Consider the following 13,473-nt stretch of genomic DNA (forward strand, 5'->3'; position numbering starts at 1 on the left):
TTTGTTCGAGCCGATCGCGTCTATGTCCCCATGTGTGACTTTTCATTGATATTAGGGCGATGACCCGTGCGACCTCCTTCCTGTGCGACCGCCTTCCCACGCGACCGCCTTCCCTTTGACGGGAACGTAATTTTGACGGGAACCATGAATAATAATTATAATAATAATAATAAGAAGAAACCAGGCAAGAACAAAGACTCGTCAGATTCCATTCCATGGAATGGCTCGAGCCAATAATCAAACATTAAGTTAGTTCATAGGTTTCATTCAGTTTACATAAACAAACGTTAACAAAATTGTTAATCTACAACAAACTTCAGAAAAGCTTTTTGTAAATAGCTAATTTAAAGGAATTGTTTGTTTGAACACTTTACAAGAAACATGAGAGGCCCTGAAGCATTTGGGGCCTGTACTACGAAGCTCTTTCATTTCAATTAAATTTATTCTCGTAGCGCCTGAACTCACAACAGCAGCTGCCACGAAGGGCGACAGTGAAAAGCAGATTAAACAATGTTCATAGGAACAGAACCGCCTTCTCTGGAAGGAAAAACTACAAAACCATCAGATTATAAACCTTGAGAAGACCCACGGTGAAGAAGAGATATGACTCCCACAGACGGGCAGGCGTACACGCTCCAATTACACGCTTCAACCTGGATACGTTTCACCAACCGAGACGTGAGCTCCTCTAGATACTACGCAGGTTCATAGCTCGCTCTCTCAACTCAAGATTTTTGGAATGAAGCTGAGCGGTTTCACAGAGCAGGGGGCGGGGTTAGCGCCAGCCGACCAATCAGAACAATGGAGAAGGTCATAATCAATCAATCAATCAATATACGAGGAAATAAGAAATAAATTAAAAAGCCAAAGGAATTCATGTGGAGTTCATGTGGAGTCGGAAGTACAAGTGGCCAAGCATGCCCATAATTTGAATATCATTCATCTGTATCACGTTTTTTCATAACATCATGTCAAAGTGCTCATTTTTCACAAGGAAATTCCAACTGCTGAAGAAACTGTGGCAGCCAGGAGGCAAACAATTACCATGTTTTTTGGGACCCTGTTGCTCAAGAAGTACTGGACTGAGATGAAAAAAGTGCTGCAGACCATTTTAGACATCAACATCCCACTGGATTTTAGAACTATGTACTATGGCCTCAAGAATAAAGAGTTACCTCTGAAATATACTACTGGCTGGGGCAAAAATGTCCTCTCTAAAAAAGGCCTGACATAAACTGCCCCGACAATCATGCATTGGACCTATGGACATTATAATGGACATTCGCAAAATGGAAAAAAATTACATTCAGTGGGATGTTTTGTTTGGTTTGTGTATGCCTTAATTTTCAGTTGTTATTGTGATTTTTTATGTTTAAACTTAATATTTGTAAAATAAAAAAATATAGATAAAAAATAAGGACATAATCAGTTGCAGTGCTAAAGTCATGAATAACCTATGTGCTGTCCCAGTAAGACTGTGTGTAACTCCGTCCACTAGAGGGCGCATGTTTTTCCGCACATTGCTTTTGTAGAGGAAGTTAGGCAGCGGCCATGTTTTGCTGTGTCACCAGTAAGCAGAAGTTGCAGCTCGTGTTGTTTTAATGCACAAAGTATCTTCCTCGGAGTTTAAGGGAGCATATGCTTGTAAGTTTGTCATTGTCATGTCATTATGACTTGTTCTACGTTTCTCTGGTCACAGTTCGAATAAATTCAAATGTATTCATATGCTAATTAGATCGCTAACTTATGCTAATCGCAGCTAGCTATGCTAACGATTTCCTATTGTCATTCTTTGGACCTCTGTTGTGAATTTTGAGCATATAAGCACTGCTAACCTGTGCTATACTTTAGTACTCATGCGTTTATGTGACTTGCTGTCTTTTATTTTCTGTATTAAGAGACTGATTGTTGTTTTTGTCTCTTTATGTTACAGTTTTACAAAAACTATTATTGAACTTGGAGCAATGGAGCAATAAACATGGCCCAAAGTCATTACAAAGTGTCTTCATTTCAAGTCAAGACTGTTCTCTATCTGCCGAACTAGACAGGCGTCTAGCGAGGGCAGAATAGTAAAAAAGCATTCATCCTAACAAGTTCCATCACGAAGATACCACCGCATCTACCATGGCTACTCCTCAAGACCAGGCATTGGAAGAAACTATGGACACCCGGTCAAGATGGACCAGAGCAAGCACCACTTCATCCGTCGCCGCTGCCAGGGCATGGGCAAAAGCAGAGGCTGCTAAGGCACAACTGTTATATGTGCAAAAAGAAGCTGAAATCTTAAAAGAACAAGCAGAACAGCTTAAAAAGAAAGCTGAACTCGACGCGGATCTGCACCTACTCAAGTCACAAAAGGAGGTTGCAGCAGCTGTAGCTGAGGCTCAAGCGTGGGAATCGTCTGTCCAGGAAGATGTAGACCAACAACAGCCCCAACTAGGTGCCATGCCACCCCTCGACCCGGAGCAGAGGACAAAGGACTATGTGCAACAACAAGCGGAAATACGTAAAGAGATGGAAACACCTGACAGATATGTTCCCAGCAAAACCAAACCTCTGCCGCCACCCACCAGAAAGAACAATGAAACAAATCATTACAGTGAGTTAAGTGATTACTCAATAAGCCAAAGATTTCAACCACTGCCACAAGTCAGTGCAAGTCCACTACAGTACAATATGGACTACAATCACTACCCATCAAAACCGGTCAGTGGTAACCCAGCCCACTTTTCTCAGTCTAATGAGCTTAGACACAATTATATTCCCAGTGACAATACAGGGTTAGCAAAGTATCTCATGAGAAGGGAAATGGTCAGCTCAGGTTTGCTCAAGTTTGATGACCAACCAGAGAATTACTGGGTTTGGAAATCCTCTTTTCAAAGTGCAGTACAAGAACTGAATTTGTCATCTCAAGAAGAGCTAGACCTGCTTGCCAAATGGCTTGGTCCTCAGTCCGCTGCACAAGCCCAACGCATCAGAGCCGCTTACATAGCCAACCCTAAAACAGGCCTTCACATGGTGTGGCAGAGGTTAGAAGATTGTTTTGGGGCACCAGAAATCATAGAATACGCCCTACTAAAGAAAATAGAAGATTTCTCAAAAATGTCAAGCAGAGAAAACCAGCGTCTAAGAGAGCTGGGAGACATTTTGACAGAACTTGAAGGTGCTAAGTTAAATGGCTTCCTACCCGGGCTCTTCCATCTGGACACAGCACATGGAGTTAACCCCATCTTATCCAAACTACCCTACCATCTACAGGAGAGGTGGGTCACAGTAGCTTCAAGGTACAAAAAAGAAAGGTGTGTCTCATATCCCCCTTTCTCATTCTTCGTGCACTTCATCAATGAAGAAGCTAAGACTCGTAATGACCCTAGCTTTGCTTGTGTTACAGGCTCCAATACGATGAATATAAAAACAGAAAAGACATTTAAACCAAAATATCAAACCCCAGTCTCAGTCAGAAAAACTGATGTGTCTCACGCAATAGGATCAAACCAAAGGGTAACCGATAAAGACAACCCCGATCCAGAAAAGGAGTGTCCTATTCACCACAAGCCTCACCCGTTAAGAAAATGTAGGCTTTTTAGAAGCAAGTCTTTAGCTGAAAGAAAAAACATAATAAAGGACAATTACATTTGCTTTAGGTGTTGTGCCTCAGTTCATCACATTGCCAAAACCTGTACCAAACCAGTAAAATGTATAGAGTGCGGTAGTGAAAACCATCCCACAGCACTGCATCCAGAACCCATTCCACTAAAACCAGAGAGCCCTGCTGCCACTGAAGATCATGGCGGGGAGCAAAAGGAAACAGGTGCTGTTGATGTGACATCTAAATGTACTGAGGTATGTGGAAATTCATTCAGTCCAAGATCATGCTCTAAAATCTGCTTAGCAAAAGTCTTCCCTGCTGGCCAGCCAAACAGAGCAGTCAGAATGTATGTAGTCCTTGATGAGCAAAGCAACCGCTCGTTAGCAAAATCTGAATTCTTCAACACATTCAATATTGTTGGACTGTTAGAACCATACACACTTAAAACTTGTGCAGGTGTCATGGAAGTCACAGGAAGGCTTGCTAACAACTTTGTTATTGAATCGCTTGACAGCTCAGTACAAGTCTCCCTTCCTGCTCTTTTAGAATGCGACATGATACCTGATGACAGATCAGAAATCCCATCTCCAGAGGTAGCCATTCAATATTCTCATCTGACAGCAGTTGCAGACAAGGTACCTGCTGTTGACAAAAATGCAGACATCCTCCTTCTCCTCGGCAGAGACGTTCTTCAATTACACAAGGTTCGCGAACAGTGCAACGGGCTACGCAACGAACCCTATGCTCAACGTCTTGATCTCGGATGGGTCATTGTGGGAGAGGTTTGTCTCGACAAAAAGCACAAAACAAAAGACATCAATGTTTACAGGACTCACATTCTTCAAAGTGGACGTGCCACTCTTTTCAGCCCATGTGAGAATGTTTTTAATGTAAAAGAGGGTCCAAAAGACACAACTCCTCCGGTGAACCTCAATGCCTCTATGTACCCCTTTGAACCAGAAACAGACATAATTGGCAGTGAGGTATTTTAGAGAACACGGGATGACGACAAACCTGCACTCTCGATCGAAGACAAATGTTTCTTGGAGACGTTAGACAAACACGTGTACAAAGATGATGACAACACTTGGGTCGCTCCCTTGCCTTTTCGTTCTCCACGTTGCCACCTTCCAAACAACAAACCACAGGCTCTAAAAAGACTTCAGTCTCTACGATACACACTAACCAAAAAACCAACAATGAAGGAACATTTCATTGACTTTATGCAAAAAATGTTTGATGCAGGTCAAGCGGAGCCAGCCCCTCCCCTAAAAGAAGACCAGGAGTGCTGGTACCTGCCCATGTTTGGTGTGTATCATCCACAAAAGTTGGATCAGATTAGAGTAGTTTTTGATTCCAGCTCCAAATACGAAGGTGTCTCGCTAAATGACACACTTCTCAGCGGACCTGACATGAACAATACTCTTCTGGGTGTTTTAACCCGCTTTCGCAAAGAACCAGTCGCTATCACAGCCGATGTTCAACAGATGTTTTACTGTTTTACAGTTAGTGAGAAACACCGTAACTTTTTAAGTTTTTTGTGGTTCGAAGATAATAACCCACAAAAACCCATCAGAGAATTTAGGATGACAGTGCATGTGTTCGGGAACAGTCCCTCGCCAGCCATAGCCATATACTGTCTCCGTCGTGCCGCCCTGGAAGCTACAAACTCCTCGCCAAGAGCAAAAGAGTTCATCCTCCGCAACTTCTACGTTGATGATGGCCTTGCATCATTCCCCACTGCAGAAACGGCTATAACAACCCTGCAAACTTCACAAAAAATGCTTTCCGAATCCAACATCAGGCTACACAAGGTGGCATCTAACAGCAATGATGTCATGCAAGCGTTCCCGCCATCAGACAGAGCCAAAGATTTAAAAGATTTGGATTTCAGCGCTGACCCGTTGCCTCTACAAAGAAGTCTGGGTCTCTCGTGGAACCTAGAGTCAGACTGTTTCACATTCCGTGTATCTCAAGAAGAAAAACCCATAACAAAAAGAGGTATACTCTCTACAGTTAACAGTCTCTTTGACCCCCTTGGTTTCGCTGCACCAGTTACACTTGGAGGAAAGCACATGATGAGAGAACTGACAACTGAACAGTACGAGTGGGATGCAGAGCTTCCAGCTGAAAAACAAGAGCAGTGGAAAATGTGGAGAGACTCAATCAAAGACTTGGAACAGTTGCAAATTCCCAGACCGTACGTTCCTGTTTCGCTGTCCACTCAAACTCAATATAGAGAACTGTGCGTCTTTTCAGATGCGTCAAACACCGCCATCGCTGCAGTAGCTTACTTGAAAACGGTGTCTATTTCTGGAGACTGTCATGTAGGCTTTATCATGGGGAAATCCAAACTTGCACCTCGCCCAGCGCACACTATCCCACGTCTTGAACTGTGTGCTGCAGTGCTAGCTGTTGAAATGGCAGACTTTATTAGAGATGAAGCAGACATTGACATTGACCAAGTAACATTCCATACAGACAGCAGAATTGTGTTAGGCTACATTCATAACACTTCACGGCGTTTCTATGTTTATGTGTCCAACAGGATTACAAGAATCAGAAAGTCTTCTCACCCAAACCAGTGGCACTATATCTGTACTGAGGAAAACCCAGCAGACCATGGGACCCGTCCAGTCAACGCCGCTGCTCTCAAAGACACAAACTGGTTTTCTGGACCTGCACTTCTGGTAAAGCCTTTCAACAACCACTCGACGCAGGCAAGTTTTGACTTGGTGCAACCTAACGCAGACATGGAGATCCGTCCAGTAGTCACCACAATGAGTACAAACGTCAAAAAAGACAAACTAGGGGCAATCAGATTTGAGAGATTCTCCACCTGGAAATCCACAGTCCGTGCCGTTTCCAGTCTTATCAAAAAGGCAAAAAATATGTCAAGTCTACAAAATGACATAAACGACAGGGATGTCAGTGTGCAGGCGACAATAGTGATCCTAAAAGCCTTGCAACAAGACTGTTTTGCAAAAGAACTGCAATGCATCTCAAAAAAGGAACAACTCCCAAAACAAAGTTCACTCAAAAAGTTAGCTCCATTTCTTGACAAAGATGGACTAATCAGAGTAGGTGGGCGCATATCCTCATCCGAACTGAGTTTTGAAGAAAAACACCCACTCATCATTCCAAAGAGCCATGTTGCCATTCTGTTGATAAGACATTACCACGAACAAGTTGCCCACCAGGGGCGCCATTTTTCTGAAGGTGCAGTTAGATCAGCAGGAATATGGCTCATCGGAAGTAAAAGACTTGTGTCAAGTGTCATACACAAATGTGTCACATGTAAAAAGTTAAGAGGCAAACAAGAAACACAACAAATGTCCCAGTTGCCTTCTGACAGACTGACCCCCGAACTGCCTTTTACACGTGTAGGATTAGATGTTTTCGGCCCATGGACTGTGACCTCCCGCAAAACAAGAGGAGGTCATGCTGAAAGTAAAAGATGGGCACTCATGTTTTCTTGTCTCAGCACTAGAGCGGTGCATATAGAAATAATCGAATCCATGACAACAGCAAGCTTTATTAATGCGCTCAGACGTTTCACTGCAATAAGAGGACCAGTCAAAATGCTCCGATCAGACAGAGGAACAAACTACATGGGTGCATGTAAAGAGCTCAACCTCAACTCGGATGATTCAAATCTAAAAACGTATTTGCAGGACAACAAGTGCACATGGTCATTTAACCCTCCCCACTCTTCTCATATGGGTGGAGTGTGGGAGAGGATGATTGGCATTGCAAGGCGTATTCTAGATGCTCTTCTGCTCAAAACAGGCATGACTTCCTTGACACATGAAATGCTTACTACTCTAATGGCAGAAGTCACTGCTATTATGAACTCCAGACCACTAGTGCCAATATCTTCAGACCCAGAATCTCCTGCTGTCCTCTCCCCTTCTATGCTCTTAACCCAAAAAACGGACTCTCTTGCCCCTCCTGCAGGGGACTTTGACATGCATGACCTGTCCAACAAACACTGGAAAAGAGTTCAGGGATTAGCAGATGCATTCTGGAAACGATGGAAAATGGACTATCTATCAACACTACAGCCACAAAGGAAATGGAACACTGAAAAAGACAATCTACAAGTTGGAGATAATAACGTTCGTAAAGTTGAAGTCAAAGTTTCTAGACAGGGTACTGCTAAAGTTTATTTGAGACCAATTTCAGATGTGATTCTGTTGCTGCGTAGTCAAGTGTAATAGTGTGGTATAATATGTTATACCAGGCGGGGAGTGTGCTGTCCCAGTAAGACTGTGTGTAACTCCGTCCACTAGAGGGCGCATGTTTTTCCGCACATTGCTTTTGTAGAGGAAGTTAGGCAGCGGCCATGTTTTGCTGTGTCACCAGTAAGCAGAAGTTGCAGCTCGTGTTGTTTTAATGCACAAAGTATCTTCCTCGGAGTTTAAGGGAGCATATGCTTGTAAGTTTGTCATTGTCATGTCATTATGACTTGTTCTACGTTTCTCTGGTCACAGTTCGAATAAATTCAAATGTATTCATATGCTAATTAGATCGCTAACTTATGCTAATCGCAGCTAGCTATGCTAACGATTTCCTATTGTCATTCTTTGGACCTCTGTTGTGAATTTTGAGCACATAAGCACTGCTAACCTGTGCTATACTTTAGTACTCATGCGTTTATGTGACTTGCTGTCTTTTATTTTCTGTATTAAAAGACTGATTGTTGTTTTTGTCTCTTTATGTTACAGTTTTACAAAAACTATTATTGAACTTGGAGCAATAAACATGGCCCAAAGTCATTACAAAGTGTCTTCATTTCAAGTCAAGACTGTTCTCTATCTGCCGAACTAGACAGGCGTCTAGCGAGTCAAACATTGCTTAAGACACAGCTGTTACATTCAATTCTGTCCATATTTTAATTGCGTGTTTAATGTAATGCAGTATTATTGAGATATAAGATTTTTTCTGAGAATCACCTGCAATATGTGTACCCTATTTATTATGATTACTCCTCTTTTTAAATCCATGCACATTGAGATACTGTAAGAAATATGTGATTATGCATTTCCTCATTTCCTGTGCGTCCCTCTCTCTCTCCTTACACCATTTGCTCTTACAGCTGCTGTTTTCTCGTCTCCTATTGGTCAAAGTATCGTCTTCTTATTTTATTTGGCAACAATAGAAAATGAACCAGCTTTGTAGTACCACTGAACCAGGGTTAAACCCGAAGTTACCAAACTAACCTTCTAATCCAGCTTTGTAGTACAGGCCCCTTGTGTGGGTGCGGGCGCTCGCACAGAGAGCCCCGGAGTGCCCAAGCATGTGCATACAACAGTATACAGAAAGTGACCGGAGTGAGGAAACAGGGCCCGCTCCTCAACAATGCAATATGCACAACAAGAACCCAGTTTGGACTTCTGCCTGAGCACAGAAGTCTAGGCTCAGACCCGGCCTAGTCCTGGTCCACTCCCAGTCCAGTCCTGGTTCTGGTGTAGTCTGAGTCACTGGCCATGTGGCTGAAGATGGGCAGGCGCATGCCATCGCAGGGTGACTGGGAGCGGGAGATGCGAGAGCCACTCGAGACGTAGCCTTCTTCACTCACACTGTCGCTCACAGAGTCCTGAGAAGAACAACGCCACAGGACCCCGGACCCCTGCTCAGTCACAGCAGAGAAGTGAAGATCCAGGTCGTCCCCTGAATCCAGCACGAAGGACAGAGGGCAAGAGAAATGTTCGAGGGCCATGGGCTCTGGCAACAAAGGGGACGTGTACAGAGAGTCTGGAGAAGCGGTGCACAGGGGCTCCGGGGAGACGGAGCAGGCTCGGCTCAGTAAAGGAACGGCCCTTGAGGATACACCAGAGAAGCTGATGCTGTGGCGCAGCTGAGGGACCCCTGATCTGCGGGCCCCGGGGCACAGCTCGTCTGTGTTGTGGATGAAATGGCAGCGGGCCCCATAGGGACAGAAGCCGATGGTGTGGAAGGTACGGCAGGGCTCTGTCTTGTACTTGGGATGTCTGCGGAGGCCCCGCAGCTCCTTGGCACTGTGGGCAAACTGGCACTTGGCCCCGTACTTACAGGCCCCACACTCTTGGAATGTGCGGCACAGCTCTGTTTTGTAGCGTGGGGACAGAACAGGGGACAAGGGCAGAGCGCATTGCAGCTCAGGGGCCAGCTCATGGGCCAGACTGCTGATGGCCAGGCCTCTGTGGCCCAGGCCTGGGGGTGGGGGCAATGGGGGGCCCTCGATCATACTGATCATACTGACAGAGCGGTCCATTCTAAAGGGGATGTGGCTGAGGACTGAGCAACACAGGTCTTGACCCCACTGCTGCTGTACCAGCGGGGCATCACCGCTTTTAATCCTGGAGTTTGGTAGGGTGATGGGGCAGTGCGAGTGTCGCCGCTCGAGCCCTGCAGGTCTACCCTTAGGGGCCAGGTCCCGAGTCTGTCACACAAACATATGAGCACAAGATCAACACGAGAACAAGATTGAGTTGTGGCCCCTGGGAACGCTCAAGTTGGACTCTAAACACAGAATTAGTTTTTGTTGATGTGAATGGTAAAGTTAGACTTTTTACTTGTCTGGGATGTAAAACGTAAAGTTTGACTAACCTCTGTAAACTGACTAGTTTGTATGAAATGTTTAGCTGCAGAATAAAGATCTCACCGAGCAGAAGTCATCCTCCAGCTCCATAAACGGTGTGAGGAATTCTGAGTTCATGTCTGGTCCTGGTAGCAATACAGCCCCGCTCCTCTGCTGCAGATGCCTTTTGTACCCCACAGAGAGGGGCTGCCCCCCTCTTTGGGGTATTAAGCTCATTCAGACACAAGTCCAGCCTCTCTTTTGTTTTTTTATTTGTCAAAGCTCAAATCAAAATATATGCCACGAATTTTGCTTAAAGTTTAGTTTTTCAGCTTGGTCCACATAGACTTTGCATGTAAACTCAATGTCTTTGATGGCACAGACTGAGCACAGCAGGATGAACTTGTGAAACTGAATTATGTGCTGCAGTGCATGTGGATTTGTTATGTATAATTCTAATCAGCAGAAGTTTAGTATTCAGTTACATTTACTTCTTCATAAAATTGTACTTCTCAGAGTAGTTTTCAGACTGCATACTTTTCCTTCTACTTGAGTAATAGTGATGTGTGATACCAGTGATCTTTGATCCATAATCAAAATACATTTTACCTTGACATTTATTATTTTCGCTCTACCTCAGCTTGAACTAATAGGAAAAAAATAAAAAAGTATGATAAAATAATAATATAAAATATAATAATATAAAATATAAAAGTTCAATTATTGATATTTTAGCATGTATATCAATACTTTTTAATACATGTCAGTATTGCTATATCGATATTTCATATTCAGTATCACTATTTTCAGTCATATATTTTCAATCATATATTTGACCTTTGCACAGACATTTGGTGGACAGGTGCTCCACCATGAAAAAAGTTTTATGCTTCCTTAGAAAACACTTTTAGTCGTGTGGCTAAACTAAAGTTCCATCAGTGAAGCTTTGTGCCAAGGTATTGCCTATAAGCTGAGGGGTCTGGGACAAATATAAAACAATATAACAAAAATCCCAAATGAACATGTGACATTTAGCTAAAAATGCATGTAAGTATGTATGTAATTTGGGGTATTTTCAGCATTCCAATACATATACAATATAATCAGTTGTTTAAATATCAACTATATCAACTTTATGAACTTCTTCTTATTGGTATTAGCATACATTCTAGAAATACTGATCACTTTTGTCCAACTCCTCTGCCAGTGATTTCCCAGTGGAGCACCAGCCCTCTGTAGTCTTCCTGTGCTCTGCCTTGCCCTCACATTAGCAGAGGGGCCTCTGAGGCTGCAGTGTAAGGGCCTGTGGCTGGAAGTCAGCCGCCAGGACCCTCCCCCTTGTCCCAGCATTTCTCTGTTTCCCCTTGGGGTGACCCCCCACAGCTGCTCTGCTACCACACATCCCACAGTGCTTTTCTCCCGGCAAACAGAGTATGACCATCTCCAAAGCCAGAGAAAGACAAAGGATGTTTGAACCACTGTTTCATGGGAATAGTGAGACATCACTGACATGCTTACACAAAATAAATTAGGTTTATGGGTACATTTAAACATGGGCTCCAGTATGATCTCACCTGTCACACATTCACTAAAACTCTTATCAATGTCTGTAGTGTTACTTTAATAATTATGTCCTATCTTAAAGGATATCTTTTTACAATTAGTGCTTAGCTTAGAATATCTTAGCTGCCAGACCAACATGCTTTCATTCAGGATAGACTCTGGGGCCTGCTCCCTAGTTAGTTTGACCCTTTTTGTCAGTGGTCCCCAAACTACGGGCACCCGCTGGGCCTTTCAATCCGGCCCGCCAAGCTTGTCCAAGTTATATAAAAAAAAAAATAGAAAAAAAATAATAATAATATATATATATTTTTTTTAGCAAATGTCTGAGTCAAACTCATGATACTGTGGCTGGCCGTTCACTTTACCTTTCGCCTGTAATGCCCACATTTCCCCAAGAGATGACACTGTTCCGTCTAAGCTGCGCACCGTTCGCAAATAAGATCTATGGCGCGAAGAAAATAAAATTTACCACAAACGGCCACCGGGGCCAATCAAGCAGGAAGCGCAAGTGTTTGACACTGTAGAAGACTCTTGTGGACAGTAGAAGCACTGTCCAGGGGACATGTTGTGTTCTTTACATTTTTAGTTTCAAAACGCTGTGTGTTTTATTACTATCAGAATCATATTCACTGAGAAATTAGTCTTATTAGTCCCGCAGCGCAGCGGACCGCCGGCACGTTCAATAGACAACTGGCGCGTCACTATTGTGTAAATGAGACTTTCTTGGCCAGGCCTGACTCACGAGTCAAAAGACACATGTGCATCATTATCTGGACCATATGTGACTCGCCACGGCAATTGTCGGACCATGTCGGCCTCGGTGAAACTGAGAAAAACAGCATTTTACTTTTTTTCCCCCAAATTTGTGATTTTACTTTTTTTGCAGAATGTGCTAGTTGAAGTTATGAATAAGCCCCTGTGTGCTTCAGATAACACTATTGGTTGTCTTAAACGTATACATTAAGCTGTTAAAAATATGGAGTTTTCGGGTCTTTTTCCTGCTCTCCTGGGGGGCGTCACCTTTTTCTAGCCAACGTATTGTTTACATTTTCCACCAATCAGCTGTGATCCGCATGGCCAGCTGCGTAGTCTGCGTGCTCCGTGTTTTCCTCTCATTACTCCAGACCGTCTGCAGAGCACAGTCTTCAGAGCTTACATTTCCTGGACTACATTGCAACGGAACTGTTTACTCAGGTACACTTTTACTTTACTACTAAATTATTGCTTTAACGCTGTGTTTTAAGGCGGTCTCGTGATCACTTTAGAATCTTACTTGTCTGCTCCGGTGGAGCTAATGCTAAGCTAACATGTTGCTTCAGTGCACTCTGCAATACGGGCTTAATGTGACTACTTGCTGTTATCACCATGTTATCGGGTTATTTTTCGGCGTGGGTTGGCCCGTGGGTTGTGTGGGTCGTGCTTTGTGTCTGTTTTATGGTGCTAAACCGGCTGTTACCCCCACAGCCCGGAGCTAAACGCAGCTATTCGGAGCTAAGTTGTAAGCTAAACTTTGCTATGTTATCGGGTTATTTTTTGGCGTGGGTTGGCCCGTGGGTTGTGTGGGTCGTGCTTTGTGTGTGTTTTGTGGTGCTAAACCAGCTGTTAGCGCCACAGCTCGGAGCTAAACGCAGCTATTCGGAGCTATGTTGTAAGCTAAACTTTGCTATGTTATAGGGTTATTTTTCGGCGAGGGAAGAGAAAAAAACTACAACTCCCGATACCACTTCTGGTCACGTGGCTTACGTATGTTGCACGTCAC

At 43.7% G+C, this 13,473-nt stretch overlaps 2 protein-coding genes across 2 annotated transcripts; one reads left to right on the forward strand and one right to left on the reverse strand.

Annotated features, from left to right (window-relative positions):
* Nucleotides 1–2,124: 2,124 nt before the first annotated feature.
* Nucleotides 2,125–8,234, forward strand: LOC140372394 (uncharacterized). Its single transcript, XM_072459488.1, has 3 exons — nt 2,125–2,713; nt 3,488–3,574; nt 5,141–8,234. The coding sequence occupies exons 1-3, from the start codon at nt 2,125–2,127 to the stop codon at nt 7,804–7,806; spliced, it is 3,342 nt and encodes a 1,113-aa protein (XP_072315589.1). The 3' UTR covers nt 7,807–8,234.
* Nucleotides 8,235–9,020: 786 nt separating this feature from the next.
* Nucleotides 9,021–10,289, reverse strand: LOC140372403 (mRNA decay activator protein ZFP36L1). Its single transcript, XM_072459501.1, has 2 exons — nt 10,236–10,289; nt 9,021–10,013 (listed from the first exon to the last, which is right to left on the reverse strand). Exons 1-2 carry the CDS (start codon nt 10,287–10,289, stop codon nt 9,021–9,023), a joined length of 1,047 nt encoding a protein of 348 aa, XP_072315602.1.
* Nucleotides 10,290–13,473: the final 3,184 nt, after the last annotated feature.

Source organism: Eucyclogobius newberryi, unplaced genomic scaffold (assembly GCF_026437365.1).
Source record: "Eucyclogobius newberryi isolate DKJ021-1_F unplaced genomic scaffold, fEucNew1.0.hap1 SCAF_10, whole genome shotgun sequence".
NCBI classification, from domain to species: Eukaryota; Metazoa; Chordata; class Actinopteri; order Gobiiformes; family Gobiidae; genus Eucyclogobius; species Eucyclogobius newberryi.

Bases quoted from the DNA above. Each gene is read 5' to 3' on its own strand.
- LOC140372394 (XM_072459488.1), top strand. From the start codon at position 2,125: ATGGCTACTCCTCAAGACCAGGCATTGGAAGAAACTATGGACACCCGG. The intron at 2,714-3,487 runs GTAACCCAGCCC...CTCACGCAATAG, and splicing joins CCCATCAAAACCGGTCAGTG to GATCAAACCAAAGGGTAACC. The intron at 3,575-5,140 runs GTAGGCTTTTTA...TGTGGTTCGAAG, and splicing joins GCCTCACCCGTTAAGAAAAT to ATAATAACCCACAAAAACCC.
- LOC140372403 (XM_072459501.1), bottom strand. From the start codon at position 10,289: ATGAACTCAGAATTCCTCACACCGTTTATGGAGCTGGAGGATGACTTC. The intron at 10,014-10,235 runs GTGAGATCTTTA...TTTGTGTGACAG, and splicing joins TGGAGGATGACTTCTGCTCG to ACTCGGGACCTGGCCCCTAA.